We start from the raw sequence: 24,898 nt of genomic DNA, 5'->3' as shown, positions 1-24,898 counted from the left end.
GAACCGCTCCATAAACACTCCCAAACACTTCATCTCACATGAAGCTCCAGAGCCTGATCAGAGCACAAGGCTGAAGTACAGTCATTTTTTTGGCAAAGCAAAAGCTTATTTTCCTTGGTGAGATGACTTTAACTAGTTGATAACATTTCTAGTATTCCATTAAAAAACGCAAATCAACATTATAGACGACAGGTTTTAAAAGAGCTAAATTGAATCTATTAAGATATAATTTAAAACCTGTGCTTTGCTGCTGTCACATTTTATTGAGTTTTGCACTAGCAACTGTCATTTGGTTCAATTCTAAGTTTAAGATATGTGAATACACCCATATGTCATGTTTTATCTAGGGAGAATAAAAGACTTTGTACAGCTGTTTTCAGGGTCTTTTGATATCTTCCTTGCTGATGTTGAAAATGTTTTGGAAAGTTTCATGTTGAACTAAATTCAAGTTTGAAACAAATGCTCAATTGAAAATAAAAGTATCTGAATAACTTCACATTCTTGAACACATCTTGCAAAAACAGAAAAGAAGTCGGTATGTGTATCCTGACCTTCACACTCAGGGATGTTACAGTAGTCAAATCTGGTATCAGGATCTGTTGTGTAACACCAGGGTCCCTTTTCATCCTCGTCAGGATTTCTGCAGTAGTTTTCCTCCAGTCCTGCATTGGGATACTTTTCAGGTGTGTAACTGCAACAGAATTAAATGGGATTACAGAATAAGGGAAGTGTCCCAGCTGTTCAGACGAGGACTCTAAGAATGAAATCTTTATCTGAGGACCATTTTGTAGATGTTGGTCTTTAGAGGGCTCCTAACTGTTACTGTGTGCCATTGCTGAAACATTAGAAGTGCTGCAGCGATAGACTTCAGGAAGTATGGTGCCTCTAAGGCCAGTCATGCCTTTAATACTTGCATTTACTTTAGTTATTGGTTTCCAGCAGTTATTGCTCAGTCAAGGTACCGTGTAGCCTGTAGTGAACTGTTTTCCTCTGGATGTGTTCCCTGGGAGATGCAATGAGAACATACTTGCTGAAATGTGAGAGTCCTCTGTAACCTGAATGCTATAACTTTTGAACAGAATGTTACTAAATAAACCGAGTCAGGTATTTTTTATTAAATACAAGAAATACTGCCTTGTTAATTGTGGATTCACTGATAAAATGAAGCACATCTATCTCATCTGCCACATGTTACACCTTTGGCCAAGAGAAGTTCTTGCTCTGGTGAGATTACTGAAAAAATCTGATTTCAGAAGAACCAGAGGTGTCCCTGTCTAGTGCTTTGCTCATGTAAAGAGCATAAAATTTAAATGGGGCTGCCAAGGCTTACAATGTCTCTATTAATCATAGTCTCACTTGGAGAGCACCACTTGGAGGTCTCTGAATTACAACTGAGATTAGAGAATGATATTATTTTAGATAGGTGTAGAAAAATAATTTATTAGAAGACTTTTAACACCAAACAAGTTGCTTACAAGACTAATTAGCCTATATGTATGGCTTGACAAAATTTCAGAAAAACATATAAACAGATACTTACTTTGGTTTATGTGGGTCATTATCAGCCCACTTCTGGCACTTCACACCTTTCTGAGTCCTGGCTTCTGTTCCTCTGTAATCCACTCCTTTTCCCTCCTTGCATTCTAGAAGATAAACTGAAATATGTGCTTAATCAGTATCATGACATATTGATTGGATTCTAACATGTACAAAATCCATTTTCATACTAACACACTTAAATATATTTGATCATATTTTGACTTTCTTATGTTCTCAAAGCTAGACAGTTCACATTGTAAAAACCTACTACTTAGCTGATGTCTAAGTTGACTTAATTAGGACTGAAAAATGTATGTGAAAGAAAAAAAAGTTCCACACCAGAATTCCAGACAAGTAAGTGTAACACGATCTAGTTATTTTGGGAACACACCATGGTAGATTTAAATAATAAAATATGCTTTTAACATTTACATAGATACTATAGCAAAATAGAAACACATTCTCTTTTTCTTACTTCCTATGACATTATTATAGTTATGCACAGTAATACTTTAAATCTTTAAAGACAGTCCCTGAATTCAGTTGAAGACAAGAAGACAGTTTCACAGATGCACAGACTATTTTACCAGTTTAAATAAGCCATTTTTTAAAGTTCATTTAAATTCCGATGACATTTTTTCATTAAAGTTCACCATGTAATGAATGAGATTTAATTAATTTATGATATGATGAAACAATGATTTTTTGCTGTTCAAAATAAAATGGATATTTGGTTGAATGTGTATATTATATATATCTTTGCACTCTTATATTTTGGAACTTAATAGTACTTCCATGAATAATAGAAAAATAAGGACTGAATGAATTAGCGATTAAATCCTGTCTCTGTATAAGACAAAGGATTTTAATTTTAATGCTGATGAAATCTGGGGTTAGTAAGCTTAAAACATAAAATTGTTTTAAATGAATAATAATTAAATTAAAGGAGAACTGAAAGCTCAGTGTTGCAATTTTTTTTCCCAGGAGGTGGGAGCAACCATAACCCCACTGAAGCCCCTAAGATTTCCTAGCAGACCTGGGCAATCACCCTTCCCAGCACAGAACTTGTGACTGCAAGGGCAGAGATGGCTTGCAAGGGGCATCTCTTCCAAGGCACAGCTGAAGGAACTCAGATCTTGGCATATTCCCTCAGAGCTTCTGTGTCTGCAGTTCAGGGACAGTCACTGTCAGGCAACGTGTCCTCTGTCTTGAAAACTAAGTAGGAAACTCATTTAACATTTCCCTAGAGAAGCAATCTCTCTTTTAGGTTGTGAGCTTGTTTGTCTCAGTGTCTTTAAGTAGTGTCCAAACCGAGTACTTGTAGAGATGCAGTTTTGATAGTTTTTCTCAGCACCAAAGTTGTAACAAAGCTGACATACAAGCAGAAGATTAAGAGAAACCTGGAGAAATAATGCCATTTTACACAGATCTGTCTTGCCCAAAGTGAGAATCCAAAGTACTTGAATCCAAAGTATGGTTCAGCTTTTCTGAGGGCTGATAGTTTAGACCTGAATTCACAGATGTACCTTTAGGCATGCTTTTATTTCAGTGTATGTATAGAGTTTACTCTAGAAACTTTAGCTGGAAGCCATTTGGATCCCTCAAACAATTTCGCAATAAAATAACATTAAACCCCTCAATTACTGAACATTGAATCAGTCAAGTGCTGACTCTTTTTGTTTGTGTAAACTTTTGACCGTTTATATAACCTTTAGGGCTTTTTCTTTCTGATGACAAATGACTAACTTTGATCCCCAAACTCAACCCGTGTCCCTGGGATTAACTATTTCCAAACAGATATGTAGGTAACAATTCCCAAATGCGACTTTAATTCTTATTACTTTTACTATAAGTCAGAGAACATTAACCTTCTCTTTTATAGCACATAGTATACAAAAAATAACTTCTGAAACTGTCTGTTTTGTACTAATTTTCATCCCTTTCTTTGAATGCAAGGATAAAAAGCAACTAGGTCTCATTGAGTAATTGCATTGACTGAAAAAATTACTGCAAATAAAAAGATGAACAACACAGAAACCTTCTGACACATACACAATAGGCTGTGTTTTTGATGTTTACGATACCAAGGTCTGTCTTTTGGTTTCTGTAGGTAGAGGTGCAATTTTTGGAAATTTTGGTTATGTCAAACAACAGTTTTTCACACTTTTAGTGGTGTGGGTCTGTTATTTCAAGAAACTAAAACGCATGCCTATGGCCTCAAAAGATGTAACAAAACCTCAATGAGTATTGCAGGACCAGGTTCTACCCTCAGGAAATCCAAGGGATGACTCAAAAATAAACCAAAATCACAGTCTAGGTCCTGATCACCATAAGCAAAACCAATACGATTATTTACATATAACTCATTCAGTCTTTTAGCTTTGTTAGTTGCTAATTGATTCACTCAGTTTTCCTTCTACATAGGAACTGCAGAAGAATTTTTAGCATTACTTAGATGTGATTTATGGAAATTCCCACCTCCTTCTGTGTATAATAAAAGAGCTAATGTTCTAAACATTAAATTACCTACAGAAAAAATGCAGCTTGACATAGGCTTCAGAAAACATCAGGTTGAAAAGGACCCTCAGTGGTCTTTGGTCCATAGCCCCAGAAAGAGCACATTCAGGTTCAAAGGTGGATGAGACTGCTCAGAGCTGTGTACAGTCAGTATCTGCAAGGGGAACGCTCCACGGCCTCTCTGGGAAATGTGGCCCAGTGCTTACCCACCTTTCTGTGGAAAATGACTTCCTAATATCCTAACAATGTCTGAACAAAATCTCATTTGGATGTTCAGCTGCAATCCAGCTAGTAGTTCAACTTATCTAAAATCTCCTTGCAGCTGCTATAGACACAGCATTGTCCTATTCCACAGGAAGGGATAAGGGCAGGTCGACAGAGAAGTAAAGATGCAGTTCTCCAGAGCTCATGGGTATTTACGGTCAAGTTATTATGATTCTTGCCTCTTGCTTGGAAACTGGCCCATCAAAACAACTTCATGATTCTCAGCAGCTGAGAACCTGCTTCATCTTAGCTTTTGATGCACCTTTCTTTGTTGAAGGACACCAAAGCCTTGAGATAACATAGTTTTCAATTTCTGAATATTTTCAAATGCATTAATATTTTTTTCAATCTTAAAACTCAGCAAATGGTCAAAGACAGTGTTTATGAAGTCATTTAACACAGAACAGAAGTAATTCTATTCAGAGTTTACCACATTATCTTTTATCTGAATGATCCCTAAGGAGATCTTTTCTCTTTTCTATATTACTAAAGTCAGGGAACAGGACAATTAAATTTATGTTACATTAAAAAATAAACCACATTCCTTCTTTCCTGTATATAGCAAGAGCTCCATGCTCGATAATGTAGTTCAAAAATAGTCTTAAAACCCAATTGTTTCCTTCCATTATCACCAATAAGGTGATAATATTTGAAACAGGATAAAAAATTGGATAGCTGCCCTTTCTCAGAGACATACTTTGTATTTTCAGAAATAATTAGAGACCATTTCTGTCAAATAATCCTCATCTATTACAAAAATATTAATAAATAAAATATGTACAAAAGGGGAATACAAAAATTCACCATGTCAATTAATTATGCCATAAAAATAAGAATAGGATAAAAATGCCATCAATTGGCACCAACTGAAGAGTACAAACATCATATAGCAATATACAAATATTATAAAAATAGATCCTTTTTATCTGAAGCACAGTCCAATAATATAAAAAAGACATAGACATACTTCTTTTTTCGTAAAGAACTGCATTTGCTCTTCTGAATATCATTGCTGTTTTGGTGTTCTCAGTCAATGTTAAACACTGTTGGTCTTTACTGGTAAATAAGAAGGCCCTGTTGAAATTAAAAGGAGAGAGCAATGTAAGAAACAATGGCTGGATAGATGCTTATTTTCCTGAAAACATTTTTGAGTATTCAGTTGTCATTTTATCAAGCACTACAGTTCAGTGATATTTAAGACTGAGAAACTGAGCTCACATTTTCAGTGGTGATTTTCACTTCTAAGCGTTCATATCAAACTTAGGTTGAAATGGAGCAACAAGAACAAATTATAACAAGGGACAAAAGATTTATAACCTGCTAGACGTTCAAGAGATCATGCTGAAGGGGATATATGCACAAGGCACCTTGATCTTATTTCAGAAATATTAGTGGTCATTCGAGGAGTGGGACATTCCACAGTATGCAGCAGTTAGCAAGGAGCAGGTAAAACACAGGCCAGGACCTTAAATTATTTTGTGGTAACTGTTCTGCATCTTTGTACATGAAGCAGTGCAAGCACTTTTTAAGACACAGCCTTCTGTCTTTTCAGCAAGTGCCTACACTGTAAGCTGCAAAACTGAAGCAGATGGTGTAGCCTTTACAAGAGCATCCAAGGAAACCTTCTGACAGGCTAAGCAATTCCTACAGCTGGCTTTTCTGAACTAGGAAAAGAGCAATAGCAGCATGGCATTCAGTGGGTAGATCCACACCAGGAAAGGAAATACTGACAAAGCATATTCTGCAGCCCTGTGACCAGGTGGCATGGCCCCAGTGGGCCTGTGCTTGTAAATTCACACAGCCTCTTCCTAAAGGTGCACGATCACATCCGGACTCATTGCTGGCAACCATATCCATGAGTGGTCTGGAGAGTGCTGCCTGTCCTGGGCCAAAACTACACCAGGGCTTCTGCCCCCAGTTAAGCCAATTAAGCTGTCAGTAATGTTAAATTTGTAAGTAGGGAAGTAACTAAGGAGCTCAGCCCAATCCACCTCTAAGGTGGGATAACATGTCTGAAGTATTGATCCGAACAGGTTGGTCTGAAGCGTTAATGTGAGGATGCTGCAGTGCTGGCCTGGTCTTGAGCTCTGCCTTTCTTTCCTCAGATCCTTCCTGCCAGATAGCACCTGTTCTAGCTTGATTGTAATAGATCTCACATAATTAATGTTAATAACTGATATTATTCCAGTGAAAGGTAATGGTAGGCTTAGACCCCAGGACAGAGGCTAAGGAATGATACAGTGTCTGAATACGCCTCAAAAGGAAACATTAATTCCCTGAAAACTGTAAATGTATAATCTGAATATATAGACTTGACCTCTCTGCCTTCCTCCCTACACTCCTGAACCACATGCTACTGAAGCTCTGCCCTCTTTGTGGTTTTCAGAGCGAAGCTGGCTCAAAGGTAATTGGTGGTACTTCACACTCTCAGCAAACCCCTGTAATCCTTCAGGGTTACACCTTTTTAAAGTAAGTCCCATTTTCCCTTTTGAGTTAAAACACAAAGTTACAAAACACATTTAAGAAGCCAGCACCACTGTATCCCTGCCTTGAATAAAAGCATTAAGTAGAACCAAGTACTTGAATCAACACTGCAGACAATCACTCTGCTGAGTTCCAAAAGGTGTGCTGCAGAAGTGGTAGATCAAGATCTTCTGAAGACTGGAAGAGAAAACCCCTCTGCCCCATGTGTGCAGATTGCCTCCCACCACAGTAAGGGACCTCTCTCCTCACTGCCCCAGTTTGCTGCTATACTGCTGGAGCTCAATGGGCTCTGAGGCGTTGGTGCAGGAGATCCAGAAGCCCTAGGCTCAGAGCAGTAGGTTCCACTGGGGCAGAAGCCTGAGCAAAGAACAGTGGTACAGACTCATCAACACATTTCATGCTTTCTAGCCCCTTGAGCCTGGTTAATGCAAGTGCAGAGAGAGGGCTTGGCTGAAAGTAGGGTTTAGGATCATGGAGGTTTAGGTGGCCATCTCTTTCTCAGAGTAAGTAGAAATTACCTAAGTGCAAATTCTAGTAAAATTCAGAATAATGGATTTATCCGCAAGATAGCCAATGCAATGAACATAAGCAATGCCATTATTGCTGTCCTAAATTCCCAAGAAATTAATTGTGATTCCTTGTTGCAGGAGTGCAAGAGTCTTGATAAAACCATGTTCAGTTGGTTTGCAGCGTGTCAAGCTGTGCATCAAGATATTGTAAACTTTTTCAATAATAATTCAACATAACTTTCTTAATTTCTCTATTTCTTCTGTCTTCACCTATATGTCCCAGGCATTCTGTTTCTACACATTGTTTGTTTTTACAGCAAACCTCAAACCCACACATAGTCATAAGGAAACACTTGAAAGTTCAGACTGCTGATAAAAAAGGCATATTTTTCCATCACTTGCAAGGAAAGATGCATGTGGGAACCAGTAAAAAATTACCTGCAAGCAAACTTTTCCTCATTTTCACATTTCTCCGCACATTCTTCTTCACTATTTGCTCTATAAGCCTGCTTCATTGGGTTCAGCAACCAAGCTCCCTCTGTTCTCACATAGCGGTCTAGGATGCCTCCTTGCACTAAAGGGAAAAGAGAGAAAAAGGAGTGAAAATGGGAATGACAATTTGATTTATTTGAAACCCTCATGTTAAATTCCTTATCACCTAGTCATGTAACATGATCATTTAATTGCTGCAATAATTGGGTTAATGGTGACAAAATATGGGTAAATCTGAAATGCCTTCCTGGTATGATAAAAGGTAGCATCACTGAAAACCCAGTGTAAGGCAGGACAGAGAAATGGCTTAGACAGTGCTTTGTATCATACTGAAAGTCATAACAAGTAACACAAACCTACGGTATAAAGTGATGGGAGCACAGAAGACAACCCAAGGAGGAAAAACAGTGAGGTGTTTCAGAAAGAAAATACTGGCTATGCATACTTTGGAGAAAGGGGACCGATGGGACTCAAGAAAGATGTGAAATAATGTTTGTCCATTGCTGTTCCTCTATCCACATGGAATGACTTCATATTTATCAGCCACCTCTTCTCAAAGGCTCCTATGCTTGCATGAAACAAACCATCCTCAGTCACTGGGGTTGTCAGATGTTCAGTTTGCCATTTTCGTAATAACCCTGTACTGAATTTACTTAATAATCAAGGTAGCAGTTGTTGCCCTCCATTGCAATGAATTAACACACAACACTAAACTGGTAAATAAATTCACCTAACAACCTCTGGGCTACAGCTGCGTGTCAAACACAGAGGATACTACAAAGTACAGCTATGTTTAATGGTAAACTCAAAAAATGTTCAAGAACAGTCCTCCTTGTAAAGGACTTTTTCATTTAGTATTTTCCTGTTACAGATTCCTCTGCAATCTCTGAATTAGTGCACAGCACTGACTTCCATGACTTCTAGCTGCAGGGTCATGGAGTTGCACAAGTCCTGTGATTTTTACAGTTTCTTTATCAGAGGAGCATATGACTCTTCTGATGAACATTTGGCTCTGGGAGCTACCTGTTCTGTATGGTTTCAACCCCAAACAGACACCCTGGCCCCTGGTCATTGCAGGACATCTCAGTCCTGCTCTGTGTTTTTGTGCCTGGCCTTATGCAATTGCTGAATAAAAGGCAGACAGGGGATGAACCAGACCATGACTGGCATCTCAGGAATAGCAGCCGTGCTGCAGAGAGGAACTTCTTCACTTTCTCTGACCCCTCTCTGTCTCAGCCATGGCCCAATGCCAGCAGGAGGGACAAAAAGCCTCCTTGTCCCACACAGCCCCATGGCCTGTGACCGGGAGCTTCACTGAGTTGTTCAGTGGTGTCTTTCCAGCTGAGAAAGGCAACAGCTCCTGCCTTTCCTGAGTAACTCTCTTTAGTGTAAAGCAGGCTCTTATGCATCCTGGTATTTAATAACCTGAGAGGTAGCTCAGCCTGCCATCGGGTATTTTCTTGAAGATCATTTTGCATCTACAAGTTGAAGATGATAAAACAGGGATAAAAGCCAAATTGTGCTTCCTCTCATACAATTGCAAAAGCAGAGAAGTTCCTGCAGGGGTTTTTCTGCATGTAGACTAGGGAAGAGTTCATCCCTAAGGGTTGACAGTTACTTTAACAGTATGCATGGAAGAAAAGGATAGCTGCTGGAAAAGAAAAGAATAAGTGAAAAAAAATACAATGAAATTTCATGTGGCAGGCAGAGGAATCACAGATTCCACTAGTTATTTCAAAACAAAAACATTGAGAAGAAATGAGTTTTGAGAGAAAACATTAAACTAGGTTAAGACAATGTCATAGGGATGCTGCAATGCTCTCCACAAGGAAAAGAAAAACAAGTAAAGAATTCCTACTATGGTACAGCTTCCATGCAAACTTAATTCTGTTCTGTTTTGACATTTTGCAATAATATCGTCATTAATATTACATCATTTTATTTTAGAAATATTGACAGGGTCATAATTAACCTGGGTCATAAAAATATTTTCCCCCTTTTCTGTTCTATTTATGTGGCATGGCATAATACTTTAAGAAATAAGAAAGGAAAATATGCAATCGGAATAAAAATGCAGTAAATTTTCTAGCTACCATTTTCCCTATATCTATGGTATTTTACAGTCGCAGAAAGATGTATAACTATCTTATTCAGAAATGCGAATATTTACCACCATTTGATAAAGGATTTGCAAACAAAAGTATAGTATTTCAGATAAAAGCCCAAATAGTATATTTTTCTCCTCCATATAAAATCCTTACTTAATTGAGAAAGGTATTTGATTTGACTGAGGCTGTTCATTTGCAAAAACAATGCTTAAAAACTAGAATTTAAACTAGGATAAAAATTCTTAGCATTAAATAACAGGGGTTTTTTTATGCTGGGGCATGTCTCTAATATTTCCAGCTAAAATCTACCCATACTTTTCCTAACTTCATTTTTATGTTTTAAAACTACACATGTAAAATGTTTATTTTATTGCATCTTTATATATGCATTAGCACACTCATAAGTGTGTTTTTTACTGCAATCATAGCATACTGTGAGGTTATACAGACGGCTGCAAGAAGATGTGTGGTCTGAATCTCATAGTTCATTGGACTTTAAGGTTTTTAGGACAGATAATACTCATATATATGAAACCCATACAAATATATCTAAAGAATCCTATTCAGTTCTTATGGGTTAAAAATTTTTTTGCACCGTCTTCCACAAAAATATCTTTTCATACCAAAAATATTGCAGAAACTAACGCTGATCAGATTTGGTCTCCCTATCACATGGAATGAAAAACCTACTTGTGGTTATGAAAAAGACTGAAACTGCAGTGTGTAGAACAAGCTTTCCCTTCCTTTGTATTCTGTTTTGCACAAGCATTAACAAATTTTAAAGCAATCAAAATAAGGATCACAGTAGCTGGCAGTAACATAGAAAAAAATCCCCAAACCTAAGATAAAAGGCCGCTGAAACCAGAGAGAGCCATGCCTTTGTACAAGCCTTTGACAGGCAGCTTCCCAAGGGTCCCCCCATCTCTGGCCATGGGAAATGTTTGCTGGGAGCCATTAGGTGCCCATGCAGACACCAAGGCTGCTGCTTTTCTGGTGTCTCTAATGAACACAACCCTGGAGCAAGCACTGCCCTCCCTCCATTCAGCAGCAGCTCTTGCTGGCGAGCAAGCCCCAAATCCATCATCGTCCCGGGAAGTTGTGACGCAGGGATTTGGGGACCTACCTTCACCACATGGAGCTTGTAAGTGTTTGGCCCCAGTCTGACCTAGGCAAGAAGAAGGCAAAGGACTCTTACCTGAGCTGAGAAAGAACAGAAGGAGAAAGGCAGCTTTGCTAATCCCCATTCTGGCCCAGCCGGGGGGTGCTGGAAGTTGTGTGTGTCGGTGCTCAAAGTTTTATTGACTCGCACTGGAGTGAGGCAGCATCAAACAAACAAGGCAGGAGGATTAAGTTAATCATTCTCCCATGCTGTTCCCCCCTTGCTGTGGTGGGGCCATTCAAACAACCTTGAATTGGATGGATTACCAAATCAGATTCAATCATTTCTACTGGATGCTATTAAATGTGAAGGCACTTTCTTGTTTTACAGGATGTGTTTTGTTCTAAAATGGTTAGGTCTTTCTCTAGAGAGAGAAAAGAGAGGAAAGACAGGAATAGTGTTGCTGGAAAGCATGGGAAATCATGTGTCCAGGATCTGAATATCTCTTGACACTAGAGTCCCAATAGTAAATTCAGCCATGAATACCTGTATTGATTTATAAGGAGCGACTTCTATTTAATCTCATGGTAAGCATGATTATAAGATTCAGATAATATTAACTCTGTAAAATAGTTTAATCTTACTTCTTTATTAAAGAATTCCTTTTCTGCTGTCTCCTTGACCTAGAGATTCCCTTTTTTCCCCTCTATTTGGGAGTAGGACTTAATTTTAATTTCATTTAAATTTTAGATTTAAGAGGCTACTTTAAACCTTAAACATTAGGTTTAAGAACCATAGGTAGCAATTTAGTGTTCTTCCTCACCAGACATTTAACCTCACACTGCATACACAAACTCATCCAGTGAGGGTGTCAGACTTTGCTCTGCTGTGTGTTATCCTGATTTCAACATCAGCTCACTCTGCATTTCCCAAGCAGCCTTTACCTCAGAAAAGTTGCACTGAAGCACCATTTCATGGCTTCTCTTGCATGTAAACTCTCTGGTGTTGCTTCAAAACAACTTACTGAATCACATGTGCTAGTGACTCACCAGAGGCAGGAGCAGGATGAATATTTGGATGGGGAGAACGGACTTGAATGGACACTGCTGGATCATGCAATTCAGTCCTCTGCAATTGAAGGCCACAAGTTTACAGAATCATGAGTTGCTTCTAAAAACTAATGAGGCTATCCACTTCTACATCATCCTGCTTGCTTTAAGTAGAAGTTCCATTGTACTGAGGGCTTGGGATAAAGCTAGGAGTGCAGGAGTAAATATGTGAGAGAGGCATTCTAGCATGAGCAGCAGCTTAGCTTCTATTTTACTGATTATGTGAAAATTTTAAAGCTGATCCTGCCTCTGGTCCTATGCTATTTTTCTCTTGTAGGGTAGTATAACACTATGTTATTTGGTTGTTTTCTGTGCTTGAATCTGTTTTAATGCAACTTGTGAACAACAGCAAAGCATGGGATATCTGTAGAGGCTTGGGATACCACTGATGTTAGTCCAGGGAAGCAAAGTAGATGGGCTAGGGAGAGGAGCTGATTGGAGCTGAACTCAGCTCAGGGAAACATTTGAAGGGTGACAGGGAGAATGGGTCAAGATATAGTGCAATAATATGTGGGATCGGGCTTATCAGGTTTTAGGAACAGTTACTCATTGGGAAAGAAGGGTAAAACAAAGGAGCAGTAGGCTTTAAAACCAAGTAGGCTTTACTAGCAAGCAGGCTTTTGAGAAATATTCAATCCTGGTTTAGCCTCACATATTTTAATCAATCTTAAATCCATTTGCAATTCTTGCTCCAGATCCTGGTTTCTCTCTCTCCTGCTCTATACCCCCTGACTCCCTGGCCACAAACAGCACCTGCTCACCAATCCCTGTGCCTCCTTCCCATCAGATATTATCTGATAGTGGGTTTTTTTCCTTACTCCAATGCAAAACCTCTTTTCTGCTCAGCCCTGCCCTCCCCAGCATCTTTGGCACCTTCCCCATTTTTCTGTATCCCCCATTTTTCTGTATCCCCCATTTCCACTGAGGTAGTCATTGGGTTACTGTGTTATGGTGCACATCTCGTGGTAAAAATCTAAGAAAAAAAGCTGCAGAAGTGGGTGAGTGCAGCTTTTTCTGCTGCATGGAGAGGTTTGAAAGGCTGTGAGTCTTAACTGAGTTTGTAAAACCCATCAATAAACACTACACGTCAGAGATTTTAATCAGATTAGCTCTTCCTACTGGTTCTCAAAACCAAAGAAGCTAATCGTGGTAGCCAAAGGTTTGTTAACACATGTCCAGGACAGTTTGGGAAAATTTGCATGCATCACACAAGCAAACTCTTCTGCAAGCTTTCCTCATGTTAAAAGTCTACATATACTCCTTCAGAATCTATACTCCTTCCTTATAGTCGATAGTTGTTGCCACTTTTAGGCTTGGTTCTGGTTCTTCTCTCAATCTCATTGCCTCAAATCTGATTTAAATGCACCTACATTGGTGCGGATGCTCTGAAGAAAGGAAAGAACACTCATATTGTCATTTCATTCAAAGATGGCAAGGCAGATTTGAAGAAATCTTATTATCTCTGCCTAAATGGATCTGATCCTGGAAAACTGGACTTGACAATATTATCAGCAATTGCTCCTGGTACAAAACCAGTCATTCTGTAAGTTTTTCCACAAGAAAATGACAAAACAGAGGTGTCTTTCATCTGCCACACTGGCACTCCTCACTGTTGTCTTGTGACAAGGATGTGACCCGTGAAGGCATTCTGTTTGAAAGGATCTCTTGTAAACTGTTGGTTTATCCTTTTGTGCCTTTCCTTCCTTCCTCTTTTCCCTCACAGATACACACTGTATCTAAATCTTTCCCCAGTTCTGGTCTTGTGGTGTTTGTTCTCATTTATTTGATCACTGTGAGGCCAACCCATAGGTGGAAGTTTATCAGATCTTATTTCAGAGTCAGGGTACATTTGTTAGCACAGTGGTTAAAATATAAACAACAGTAGGAGGCTTTTTAAATAGAAGTTGACCCTTGAAATTGGGTTTACTGTAAGTTCAGAAAAATACTGCCCCCCCCCCAAAAGAAATTGCAAACAATGTCAGAGCACAGAGCACATAAATTCACTTAAACATAAATTCTCTAAATTTCAGAACAAGAAATTGTCAGAAAACAGACACTTAGATATCACTTACTTGCTAAGAGGAAAGGACCAAAGGAAAGTTTTAGTTCTCTTTGAATATCCTCAAAGGAAGGGAAAATTTCAAAAGGCATCTCTAAGGCATTGCACATCCACAAGACTGGGGCAAGCATGAAGAAAAGGAGTTTGTGTAGTTGCTCCAAAGAATGCCATGACATAGAGCCATGCACAGCTGGGAAACAAGGAAGGCATTTTTACTTTCTTTTCAAACACAACCAGAAAAAGTAAGTTACATAGCCCTGATTCCCAGAGCGAGAGGGAACTTTGGGCAGCAACCCCAGATGGACAATGTGGATGGCTTCTAACATCAGGAGCTGCTGAATGTAAGGTAGGGAGAAGTTTGGGAGAGGGAAAGGTAGCCAAGTTAAAAATAAATTCTGTCCCTGCTCTGCACTTGAAAGAACACAGAGGGCAGAAGATCTGGTAGATAAATTCATCTCTGCGACTTGTGGCCACAGATGCTAATGGATCCAAGGAAAGGAAAGTGACAATAAGGAGATGCAAAGAGGATGTTTTTCCAGTAGTGAAAGCTTCTGCCTTTGAAATGTTCTTTTGTTCTGGCTGCTGCCAAATGTAAGAAACCAGCAGAATAAAGGCAGACAAATGAGGAGAAGTTAGGAAGCGAGCAAACTGAGTGTCATCTTTACAGCAGAATGAGCTAAAGAATTACTGAGGTTTCTACATTGCTGAAAAAGTGTCTGGAAATACAGAGACTGTGCAATTGCCTTTAACAGAGGTGTGGAGAGCATTAAAGCCATAGAGAATCTGACAGCCAGCACTTAGCACACTGTGTGCTACAAGTCTTTGTACATAAGTGACAACTGCATCATGTCGCTGCTAGACAAGAGGGTAAAATAATTCTTCATTTCCTAGACAGAGAATATCAGAGAAACCACAGCTACACTAAAGGACTGTGGACAGCAGAGTGACCCTGTGTGTGCAGCTCTGAGTCCTGCTTGAGTGCCCCAGCACGTAACATTCAGCACTAGCACTGCTTTGGGAAGCGGTACAGCAAAACTGCTGTGGTGATCTCCTGTAGCCTACTCCACGTTTCTGTTAGGGGGAGCACGTGTTCCACACCCATAATTGTCCTTTCTTGATTTTGTTATTCTCCTGCTATACTGCTGTCATCACCCTGTCTAAAGAGTGCTACCTGCCATTTGCATGTGCGGCTTCACAACACAGAGAAGCAGCACGTAATAGGGCCTGAAATGCAACCTGTATGTCTGATTTTCTTTTTAGTTCTGTGTTCTTCTTGGAAGAGTCCGTAAGAAAGTGAGAATCTGTTTGTGTTCAGGCTCCTCAAAGACTGGTAGGGGCCAGGTCATTTTTGTGTTTAGCAGGCGAGCAGTTCCTGTCTCTGCTGTTCCAAGTCATGGGACTCAGCCGTGAGCTCTGTTCTGGAGCCCATGCAGATGGAGGGTTGTTGAACTCTTATCAGTCCTTCCTGTCACACCTAATGGTGCAACTTAACCCTTTGACCACTCTGTTCAAAATGTTTAGAGTTAATGGTGAGTCCTTGGATGAGGGTAAGGGCAAATTGGCAGCAGAATGTGGAAGAGAAAATGAAGAAAAGAAGCATAACCATTATTCCACTTATGGTTAGAAAAGCCAAGGAGAGACTCTGTGGAGAGATTTTGCATTTTACCCAACAGTTGTCCAAGTGCTTCCAAAGACCCCTGCAAATGTCTGCTATTTGTAAGGTGCTGTTCTGGACTATTTCTACTCACCTAGGCAGTTATATACAATGATCAGTGCTGCCGTGCTTTGATGGTTCCAGCTAGTGATGAAATCAACTGTGTAGAAATGTCATTGAAATAAAATGAATGTTTATAGTTCCTTACTTCTGTGACAGTTTCAGAAAAGAGGGACAAGCCACCTCCATTTCCCACAAAAAGGGTATCTTGAAATTTCCAAGTGCATTTTCTGCTTGTCACTTACATATAGGTTCATTTCCATGCTTGCTCTTGGCTCATTAACTTGCATAAAGGAGGGATGTTCTAACCAGTTTAATTTTATTGAAAGTAAGTGTTAAAAGGGTAAGGCAGCAAATGATGCTAATACTCCATTCAGGGCTGTGTGGAATGGGATCAATTCAAGACACTTGAATCAGTGAGGTTTTCAACAATATGTCAGCAAGGTGAGAATATTACCTTCAGGTTTAGTTTAATATTTTGACAAATTGCGTGTGTGTGTGCATATGTGTGAATGTGTTTATAGAACCTACTATAACATCTTTGTTTACAAACAGTTAATCAAACTGTTTATGACATTCCAGTTTAAAGGATGTTGTATAAAACTCCTCTATTTTTTACTAATTTTTATGTCTCTATGCAAAAAGACCTTGTCATTATATTCCACAGCTTGCAATTGCTGAAGACAACATTGGAAATGTTGCTTGGTTCTTTTTTCCCTGACTCTCATGTAAACTCCAAAGTTGAGATCAGAAAATTTTGCATTAGGAATAATGGAAAATTTGCATGTCATCTTTATCATTTTCTCCTATTATATTTTAATTCAAAGTAAATTTCTGAAAGATATGCCATTTACATGTGTTGTGTGTCCCAAAGGCTGTAGCATATCATGTTCTATTTTTGTCATAGAAAGTGCAGAAATATAAGAGTCATCACAAACAGGGGGGTGGAAGGTGGATGAAAGTGGGATAAAAACTTAAATGGATGATGCTGTCAGCAACTGGAATTACCTTAATAACTTTTTCCAAACTTGTTTCTCAAACTCTGCAGCACCTTCCCTATTTACAAACTACCCATTAGTCTTCTGACATCCTGTGTAAGACACCTTCTTGAAAAAAAATGTTTTTCTAACACTCAGAAAGCTCTGGAGTGTTGCAGTTGTCTACAGGCTTAAGAGACAGGAAAACAAGAAAAAATCCAGTGGTACTACATTTAAAAATGTGGCAGAATAGGGACATACAGATCACCGAAGCAGACCCAGACAGATGAAATGAGGAGGATGGTAATTGTGTGCCAAGGATTCACAATTGTGTGCAGAGTCCCATCCTATGACAAAGTGCTGGTGTTATCATCAGAATCAGGGTCCAAGCTCCTACATTCTATGTCAATGTATTGACACACTCCTAGTAGTAATGGCACAGTCCTAGTAGTCAACTGTAAATATGAAAAAAGATTTATTATTTAGGCACATCCAAAGACTGGAAAATGCAGGAAACCTTGCCAGAAGTATCACTAGGTGCCAGAACTAGGACAGATGACATAGTAAATCAAGAATTCCCATGCTGCAAAAGAACAGATAAAACTGCAGCTGTTTTCTAAGCTGGAGAAAATAATGCAAGATTTTCAGACTGTATTCGCACAAAAGCTAAAAAAATATCCCAAGTCACAAAATGACACATAGAAAAGACTCAAAACACTGTGGAATGAAGTCAAAGAAGATTCACAGAATATTGCAAAGTGAAGGTCTGACAGTCTCTAGCTTCTGAGAACATCTTGTAGCACAAGGATGGACTGTAATCAGTCACATGGATTTCTCTGGAAGAAACCTGATTTCCAAATGTGATGCATAATAACATGAAAAATTGTTATACTGATGGGCACCCCAAATCTAACCAGAGTATTGAGAGGTACAGAGACAAAAGTTTCTGAGGAGAGTAGCCATTTTTAAACTTTAAAATCAAGAACAATAGCCTTTGGTTTACATGAAACAGCAGCAGCATTTCAGTGACAAACGCACAGGGTTGTTGGGTTCCATGGGCAGCACGCTGCACGTCTGTCCTGCTGTGATCTGTGCCTTACAGGCACACTGTGCAAAGCCTCTCCAGGCAACAGCATCACCTAGGGGGGCAGATGCCCAGCAGGCACAGTTCAGCATCTGCTACCAAAACACAGTATCAGATATCAGAAATTTCCATTAGACAGCGCCAACAGGACCTGCAGAATGTCTCACAGGAACCAAAAGAAACAGGAACAATTTTTGGGTCTGGCCGGTTATTACAGAGAATTGGTGCCAATGTTTTTTTAAAGAACAGCACTACTGGCAGAACTTTCAAAGCCAACAGTACATGGGGGATAGAAAGCAAGTGCCAGATGGCAGCTAGCCTTTTGTGTGCTCTGGGAAAAGTTGTGCTCAACAGGTTCTGAAAGCATCCAAATTTACTGAGCATGAAGCTCAAGAAAGGTCTTTGGGGCTACAGTACAACAGAAGAACTAGGGAGAGACACACTGAGTACTGTACTTGAGCAAGGAGAGCTGGTTTTGAGTTCACATTTCAGGTTTTCCTCTGACCTTGTCTCACTGGTTGATTAGTGAGGCAAATGCTAAGAGCAGGCTGCAGAAGTGCCTGTAGGCTGAAGCATGGTCCCCTGTAACAGCCTGTTCAGATGACCACACAGAAAAAAGTGGAAGGGACCCACCACCATTTTCAGCTCCCCTGGGTGAGAGTACAGGGGTCTGTGGCAGTGTGAGAAACTCCACACACTTCTAAAGGGCCACAGGGGTCTGTGGCAGTGTGAGAAACTCCACACACTTCTAAAGGGCCACACACTTAAAAAAGGTAGCCTGTTCTTATGGCTGTGATGGGGATACAGAACTAAGGGCAGAGTGAATGGAAGGAGAGCAGGAGCTTGGAGAGGGGAAAAATACTCAGGACTTGGAAGGAATCGAAGAAAAGATGCTTTCAAGAAAGACAGTTATAGAAGAGCTATTCAAACAATATCATGCTGAGCAAAAGAAATTGATGAATGGATCAGAATGGAAGCCATAAATCATTGATGAAGATTATCAATGAGATTATCAAGGAGTAAGCAGAGAGTCTACAAATATTTAATTTCTTTTTTAGCTGTAGCTTTTTAAAAATCCCAAAACGAGTTTTTGCAGAGCCTGCTCTCTGTAGGCTTCTTTATAGCAATAATAAAATACCTAAATACTAGATATAGATTTATAATATACTTTAAATCAGGCATCCAACAGGAAGACTAAAAAAATATAGATATCCTTCTTCAGATTTAGAGGTCCATTTCTAACGGGCAGGTGTACATTTCTTTCATATGTAGGTCAATACATATTCTGTTTGGAAGTGGTATGTTTTTATGTGATACACAGAAAACTAGAACAACAGCTAAAAATTCTGGAATTAGCTTTGGTAACTGACTGGGAGTCTATGGGTCAGGTGTGTTTCTGTTCATTTTTGTTGCTGCTGGAACATGCCCCACTCACCAGTTTCCTTTGGTCACTGGAGTACTGCTTGAAGGACTAACCCAGACTTTCCTGACACTTCCAGTGGCAGTCCTTTTCCATTGCTCTGGACGGCACCCAGGCCACATTCCACGGCTCTCAGAGGCTTGACTAACCTGTGGGTGCTTCTTTCTCCACTTCCCTGCAGGAGAGTTAGCCTAGATTTACATTGATTTGAACTCTTTCAAACTTAAGGTGTTTTCCAGACAAGCAAGATTTTGTGAAACCAAGGTTGAGTTTTCCCAAAATATAATTTATTTAGATGTGGGATTCTGTCTCAGCTCCCCCTCCCCTGCTGATTTTGTGACCAAGCTGCACGACATGGCAGGGCTCTCTTTCCCACTGCTTAAATGCAAGAATGGTGTGTTGATTTTTCCACCCTAAGTGACTTCAGAAGAAATCTAGCCCGTAGCATTTTTTTTGCTGTGATCACCAGAAAATAGAAAGTAGCTGCCACCATGTGGCAAGCTGAACAACAACAACAACAACAAAATTGCAAGGCAAGAGAGAGGAGAAAGGTGAGACGAAAGACAGTAATTACTGTCTGTGCTGGAGAAAAGTGTTTCTTTATAATGCTGATGATTTACACCAATATTAGAGTGACTATTCGAATATTTCTTTTCACAGCATCAATTTTGTTGCTAAATGACATGAGAAAGGAAAGGAAGTACAGCAACCTCTGTGGACACTTTATAGTAAAACTCAGAGAAAGGGACATGGTTTCTTCTTTTACTTTTTTCCTATTCTATGGGTGCACATACAAAGAAGAATCCTTGGCTTTGTTTTACAGGTGGATTATTAAAAACGTGGGTCTGGCAAATGGGTGGGAAGGGCATCTCTTGCATATAGCCCAGCAAGGCCAAGTGTCCATGTGGGAGTTGGGACTAAATGAGGGCACATACCAGCATCACTGCTGGAAGCTGCAGGGATGAGGAATTGCCTCCTGCTGCAGCAAAAGCCAGTCAAAGACAACTGGGTATTCTCATTCACAGGTGGAGTGAGAGCTTGGCAGCAGGACAGCACAGGGTTGATTTTTAATGCTAGACTGTGAACAAGATTTGTGAACACTGTATTTGCAGTAGAACTATTAAAGTATTCCCCAAGTTAAAAAAATGGCCACTTGTTTGCTTACAATAGTGATTCTTACTCAATAAACCAGTGGAAGGATAAAAAGAAATGAACCTTAATAAAATACTGAAGAATAAAATACCTCAGAGAGATAAACAATAATGTTTAAAAAGGTAGGCTTGAAGACTTTGAAAAAAAAGTTGTAAGAATCTATTGAAGCACTACAGTCTCCAAACTGACTTGATAAAAAACCCAACCCTTCAGAAGAAAGGATACCTGATGAACCACACCAACAATTACATTCTGAAACAGAACAAGTACATTTTCAAGAATAAATACTTTTCTGAAAAAAAAAAAAAGATTGTGGGAATTATTCTACAAATAAAATACTATTAACCATAGGATACAATAGGGATATTCAGGAGATCCGTTACTCTTTATTAAAGTTTATTGTATAGCTAATAAACAGCACGGAAGGAAAATAATTTAATCAAAACATATGCAAAGATGCACTAACCATACAAGGGGAACAACTGTACTTTGAGAAGTTAAAAAGCAACGATGCTGCACGTAGTTACAGACAAATTCGAGCTCCAATAGCCAACGCTTCCAGAACACTTCAGAAAAGTTAGACACAACGACACGTGCTGTGACACTGCCATCATGTGGCGAAGTTCCCGAAGCTTTCTGAGAACATGAGCGTTTTCCAAACGATAACCTGCTTTCAAAAGACTTAGCATTCCTGTTCTGAGGACGGGAAAAATATCACTAGAGATTTAGCTATACCTCAGGAGATGTTGCTCAAGAAACACTAATACTGAAAACACAATAAAATTTTTCTTCAGCGGGTTCATGACCCTCCTTGTCTGGACACAATTTGAACCTATGGCTTCTGAAACCTAGTTTTCTGGCAGTTCAACCAAATGAGCTTACCCTCTTTTCCTCATGTTGCAAAATAAATAGCTATTCTAGTACATTGAACATATATACAAGGGAGTGTTCATGTGACTTTCCTAATAACTCCAGCTCATTTAAAATGAAAAATAAAATTATTTATTAAAAATTTAGGAGTCTTACATTTCCTGTTAATACCAGACCTCTAGGATTGTGTCACTTCATAATTCCAGCCTTACTTCAAGTCTCTGCATTAATATGATGACTAAGACTTGATTTCCTTAAACCATTTTAAAGTCCTAAACTGGAAACATGTCCAAAAAAGAAAAAAGAAAGTAGGTTTCTTTAAATGTTTTGCTGAATTTTAATATAAGACTTTTTTGCTTTTGACCTACAAGTAACAACTATAGTAGACTGTGAGAAAACTTTTCTGTATTTCAGAATTTTAGCTTTGGGAGAACTGGCATCCACAAGAAGTTGATAATACACAAGAAAAAAAAAATCCACGGTCATAATTGGTCTTGTACCTACTCTGGAGAAAGCTTTGGGAAGGTAAATATGGCTCAACAAAGCCAATGAGGATAAAGAACGTTCTTAAACTCTTTTCTGAGAAAGGATTGCTTACGTGCCCCCCCTGAACTAAGGGCACCCACTTCAGGACTAGGAGACAAGTCAAGGATTGAAATAACATGAAAATCTTTTCAGTTCAAAGACTTTCAGATCTCTGAGAAGCTGCCACAGAAATTCAGATTGCCAAATAAACATGTACAGACATTTTTACTGCCAATAGCCACATATTTGGGGCACACCAGCTTTCCAGCATTGCTAGTCCTTATGACTTGCTTTCAAAGCCCTAGAAATTTAGCATGCAAGATCCAATAATCACAGGATGTAGAACATCTTGCAAAATTGGTCTCTAATTATTAAAAGAACTGATGACTGACTTCAACTTTTTGATGCTTCTTTTTCTTATCAATATTATATATTTAAAATTCTTCTTTCAGTTGCCCCAACTCAAGCTTCAAACTGTCAAACATTCACATCGTTTACTCAGAATACCAAATACCAGAAACCCGATTATATTTTGCTATCAAGAGAAAGTAACCCATTGATCAGTTAAACAATTAACTTCTGCCAAAACATCACTGTGTCTTTAGAACTCTCCGACTTATCCAGCCCCAGATCTTGTTCCTATTTTGTACCCTCGAGTGACACCTAGAGCTTGTCCCTGCATGTGACACATTTTACCTTCTGTTGAATGTCAGCTTCTCTGACAAGAAGCTCGATCCATTCTTCATCATCCTGGAATTCCAGCGGGATTTTCAGAATGCATCTGATATCTACAAACTGTTTACCTGCATGCTACAATATTCCACCTTAGTTCACGCCCCTTTCTACTTCCCAAATGTAAGATAATGGAAAGCCTTCTCTATACAAGCCCCTGCAACTGAAAAATCAGGCAAACACAGTGAGCACATGATTTTCAATCCATTGAAAAACTCCATGAATCCATAATTACTGTTCCATCTTTTTCAAAATTCTTGCTTTTCCTCTTCTAGAAGAATAGGAATTGCACGCTTGTCTCTGCTTAGGATGTTGATGTATGCTTTCTTTTCTTTGGTCTGTTCCACAGGCCATCAAAGTACAGACAAAAGTCACCCTGTTATTTTGGGGGCTGTACAGGTTCCCCTGGATTCTTTAGGTGCTGCTCCTGACTTCCACTGCTTTTGCAATAATGAGTAAAGTCCAAATATTGTTAAAAAAATTTCAGTGTCAGGAAATGGAAAAAACCAGATATGTGCACTGACACAGGAATACACGTTGCAACACCTTTAGCTGCAATGAAAGTGTGACTAGCAGCCACAGGAACTGCTTCATATCAGCAGGTCACCTTATGCACTATGCAAAGCACATCACAAGAACTGTAGGACATAGGAGCTCACAAGAAGTAACATGGGGCAAAAAAGTCTTCTTCAGATCAGCACATCAAACCTCGGCTTACAGTAGCTTTCCGTATGGAACGCTCTTAACTCCAGAACAGTGATTTTTAACTAGTCCAGGATGAAAGTAACAAATTTAACATAGACTTACTGGTTTTATCTATTATTTATGAGTAAGAACTGCAGGGGTGTCATCTGTCTATACCCCCCAAAAACACAACTAAGCAAGTCAGCTAAAGAGGTCAGATGTATTCTCTGCTGACATGGAAAATGGGCCTGAGCACTACTTGCTGATAGATCTCAAACTGTACAAATACCTTGTGCTTGTCAAAGGTCTAATGGTCACAGAAATCTTTAAGACATTCTTTTGAAACAGGTGTTCCTGGAAACTTGACACAAGCTTGTGCTAGTAATAGAAAACCCCTTGATGCCTCGTGCCAGGCTTATTTAGGTGGCTTTGTAGCCCATTACTGCTGCTGACAGGTCAAATCAGACAACATCAAATTTGTTTTCTACGTCAATAATTAAAAATGACTGGGTTTCAGTTTACCATAAGTGAGCCTCTCAGCTGCCAGGAAGTTAGTTAGGAAGGAACATCTGGATTTCTGGTCCAATCTCCTGTTCAATGCAAGGCCAACTTGCAGGTGAGATCAGGTTGTTCAAGGCCATTATTTAATGGAGTTTGGGGTACTACGAAGAACAGAGAGATAAAAAAATGGAGACACACTAAAGATAAAAAAGAAGCACAAGAATGCTGAGGTGTTGGTTTTTGTTTGTGTTATGCCAAGGCAATCCAGGACAGCTACCTTATGAAAAAAGAAATATCCCTAGCTATCACTTGAGTGCATGTAAGCATTTGAGAAAGCAGAGGACAGGTAAGTACAAAAACAGACAGTACCATCTAGCACTAACAACACTTGAGGAACAGGGAAGCCAGGTTTCAGAAAGTGCATTCTTTCAGAAGCCAGTGTAATTCATTGACAGAATTTGAGGGATGCACTGCTTGGGAACTACATCACAAACTCAGGATCACAAGCATTTGCTCACCTCTAGTTTGTGCAAATTGCTGTCAACGGAAGACTAATTTTACCCAACTTTACTTCTGAAAAAAACTAACCATGTTCATCGAAAACTTTGCATTAATTTCTCAAACCTTCTAGTGCATGAGGTACCCTTGGCATCTACAGTTTTAATCGGTTTTTATACAGAAGAAATGAACATACAGTTTTTCCGTTACAACAATGGTAACTTTATTAGGTAATTATCCCTAACGGGGAAAAAGTCCCCCACAACACCGCTTTAATCAACTACTAAATCAGGCAACAAATACAAGTTTCTCCAGTATCTGCATAGCTCGAGGACATCCATTTGTGCCGCTATTTGCAGAAAGCTTGTGAGCACTCCAAGCACTTGTCACTTGCCCTCCTGAGCTCTACAGAGCCCACTACACAGAGACTTTATTCTTCCGGCAGCAACTTCTGTCAGTCTGAACTCTGAGAGCTCATATGTACTTCTGACACTTTTTTTTTAATGGACCATAAAGTATCCGCGGGACGGCTTCCGTTTCTAATGCTTTTCACCGTCTTTC

General features: G+C 39.3%; 1 protein-coding gene across 3 annotated transcripts in view; it reads right to left on the bottom strand.

Moving 5' to 3' along the window:
• Nucleotides 1-11,218, bottom strand: part of LOC103619331 (plasminogen) — a 24,487-nt gene extending 13,269 nt beyond the window's left edge. For all 3 annotated transcript variants that reach the window (XM_008637860.2, XM_017739490.1, XM_017739491.1), the window contains exons 1-5: nucleotides 11,109-11,218; nucleotides 7,752-7,887; nucleotides 5,288-5,394; nucleotides 1,541-1,655; nucleotides 552-691 (exon numbers count right to left, since the gene is read on the bottom strand). In XM_008637860.2, the coding sequence (XP_008636082.1) occupies nucleotides 552-691; nucleotides 1,541-1,655; nucleotides 5,288-5,394; nucleotides 7,752-7,887; nucleotides 11,109-11,157 (547 nt within the window). In that variant the 5' untranslated portion in view covers nucleotides 11,158-11,218. The remainder of the gene's footprint in view (nucleotides 1-551; nucleotides 692-1,540; nucleotides 1,656-5,287; nucleotides 5,395-7,751; nucleotides 7,888-11,108) is intronic.
• Nucleotides 11,219-24,898: the final 13,680 nt, after the last annotated feature.

The sequence above is a fragment of the Corvus brachyrhynchos genome, unplaced genomic scaffold (assembly GCF_000691975.1).
Source record: "Corvus brachyrhynchos isolate BGI_N302 unplaced genomic scaffold, ASM69197v1 scaffold14, whole genome shotgun sequence".
NCBI classification, from domain to species: domain Eukaryota; kingdom Metazoa; phylum Chordata; class Aves; order Passeriformes; family Corvidae; genus Corvus; species Corvus brachyrhynchos.
This window is presented reverse-complemented; position numbering and strand designations above follow the sequence as displayed.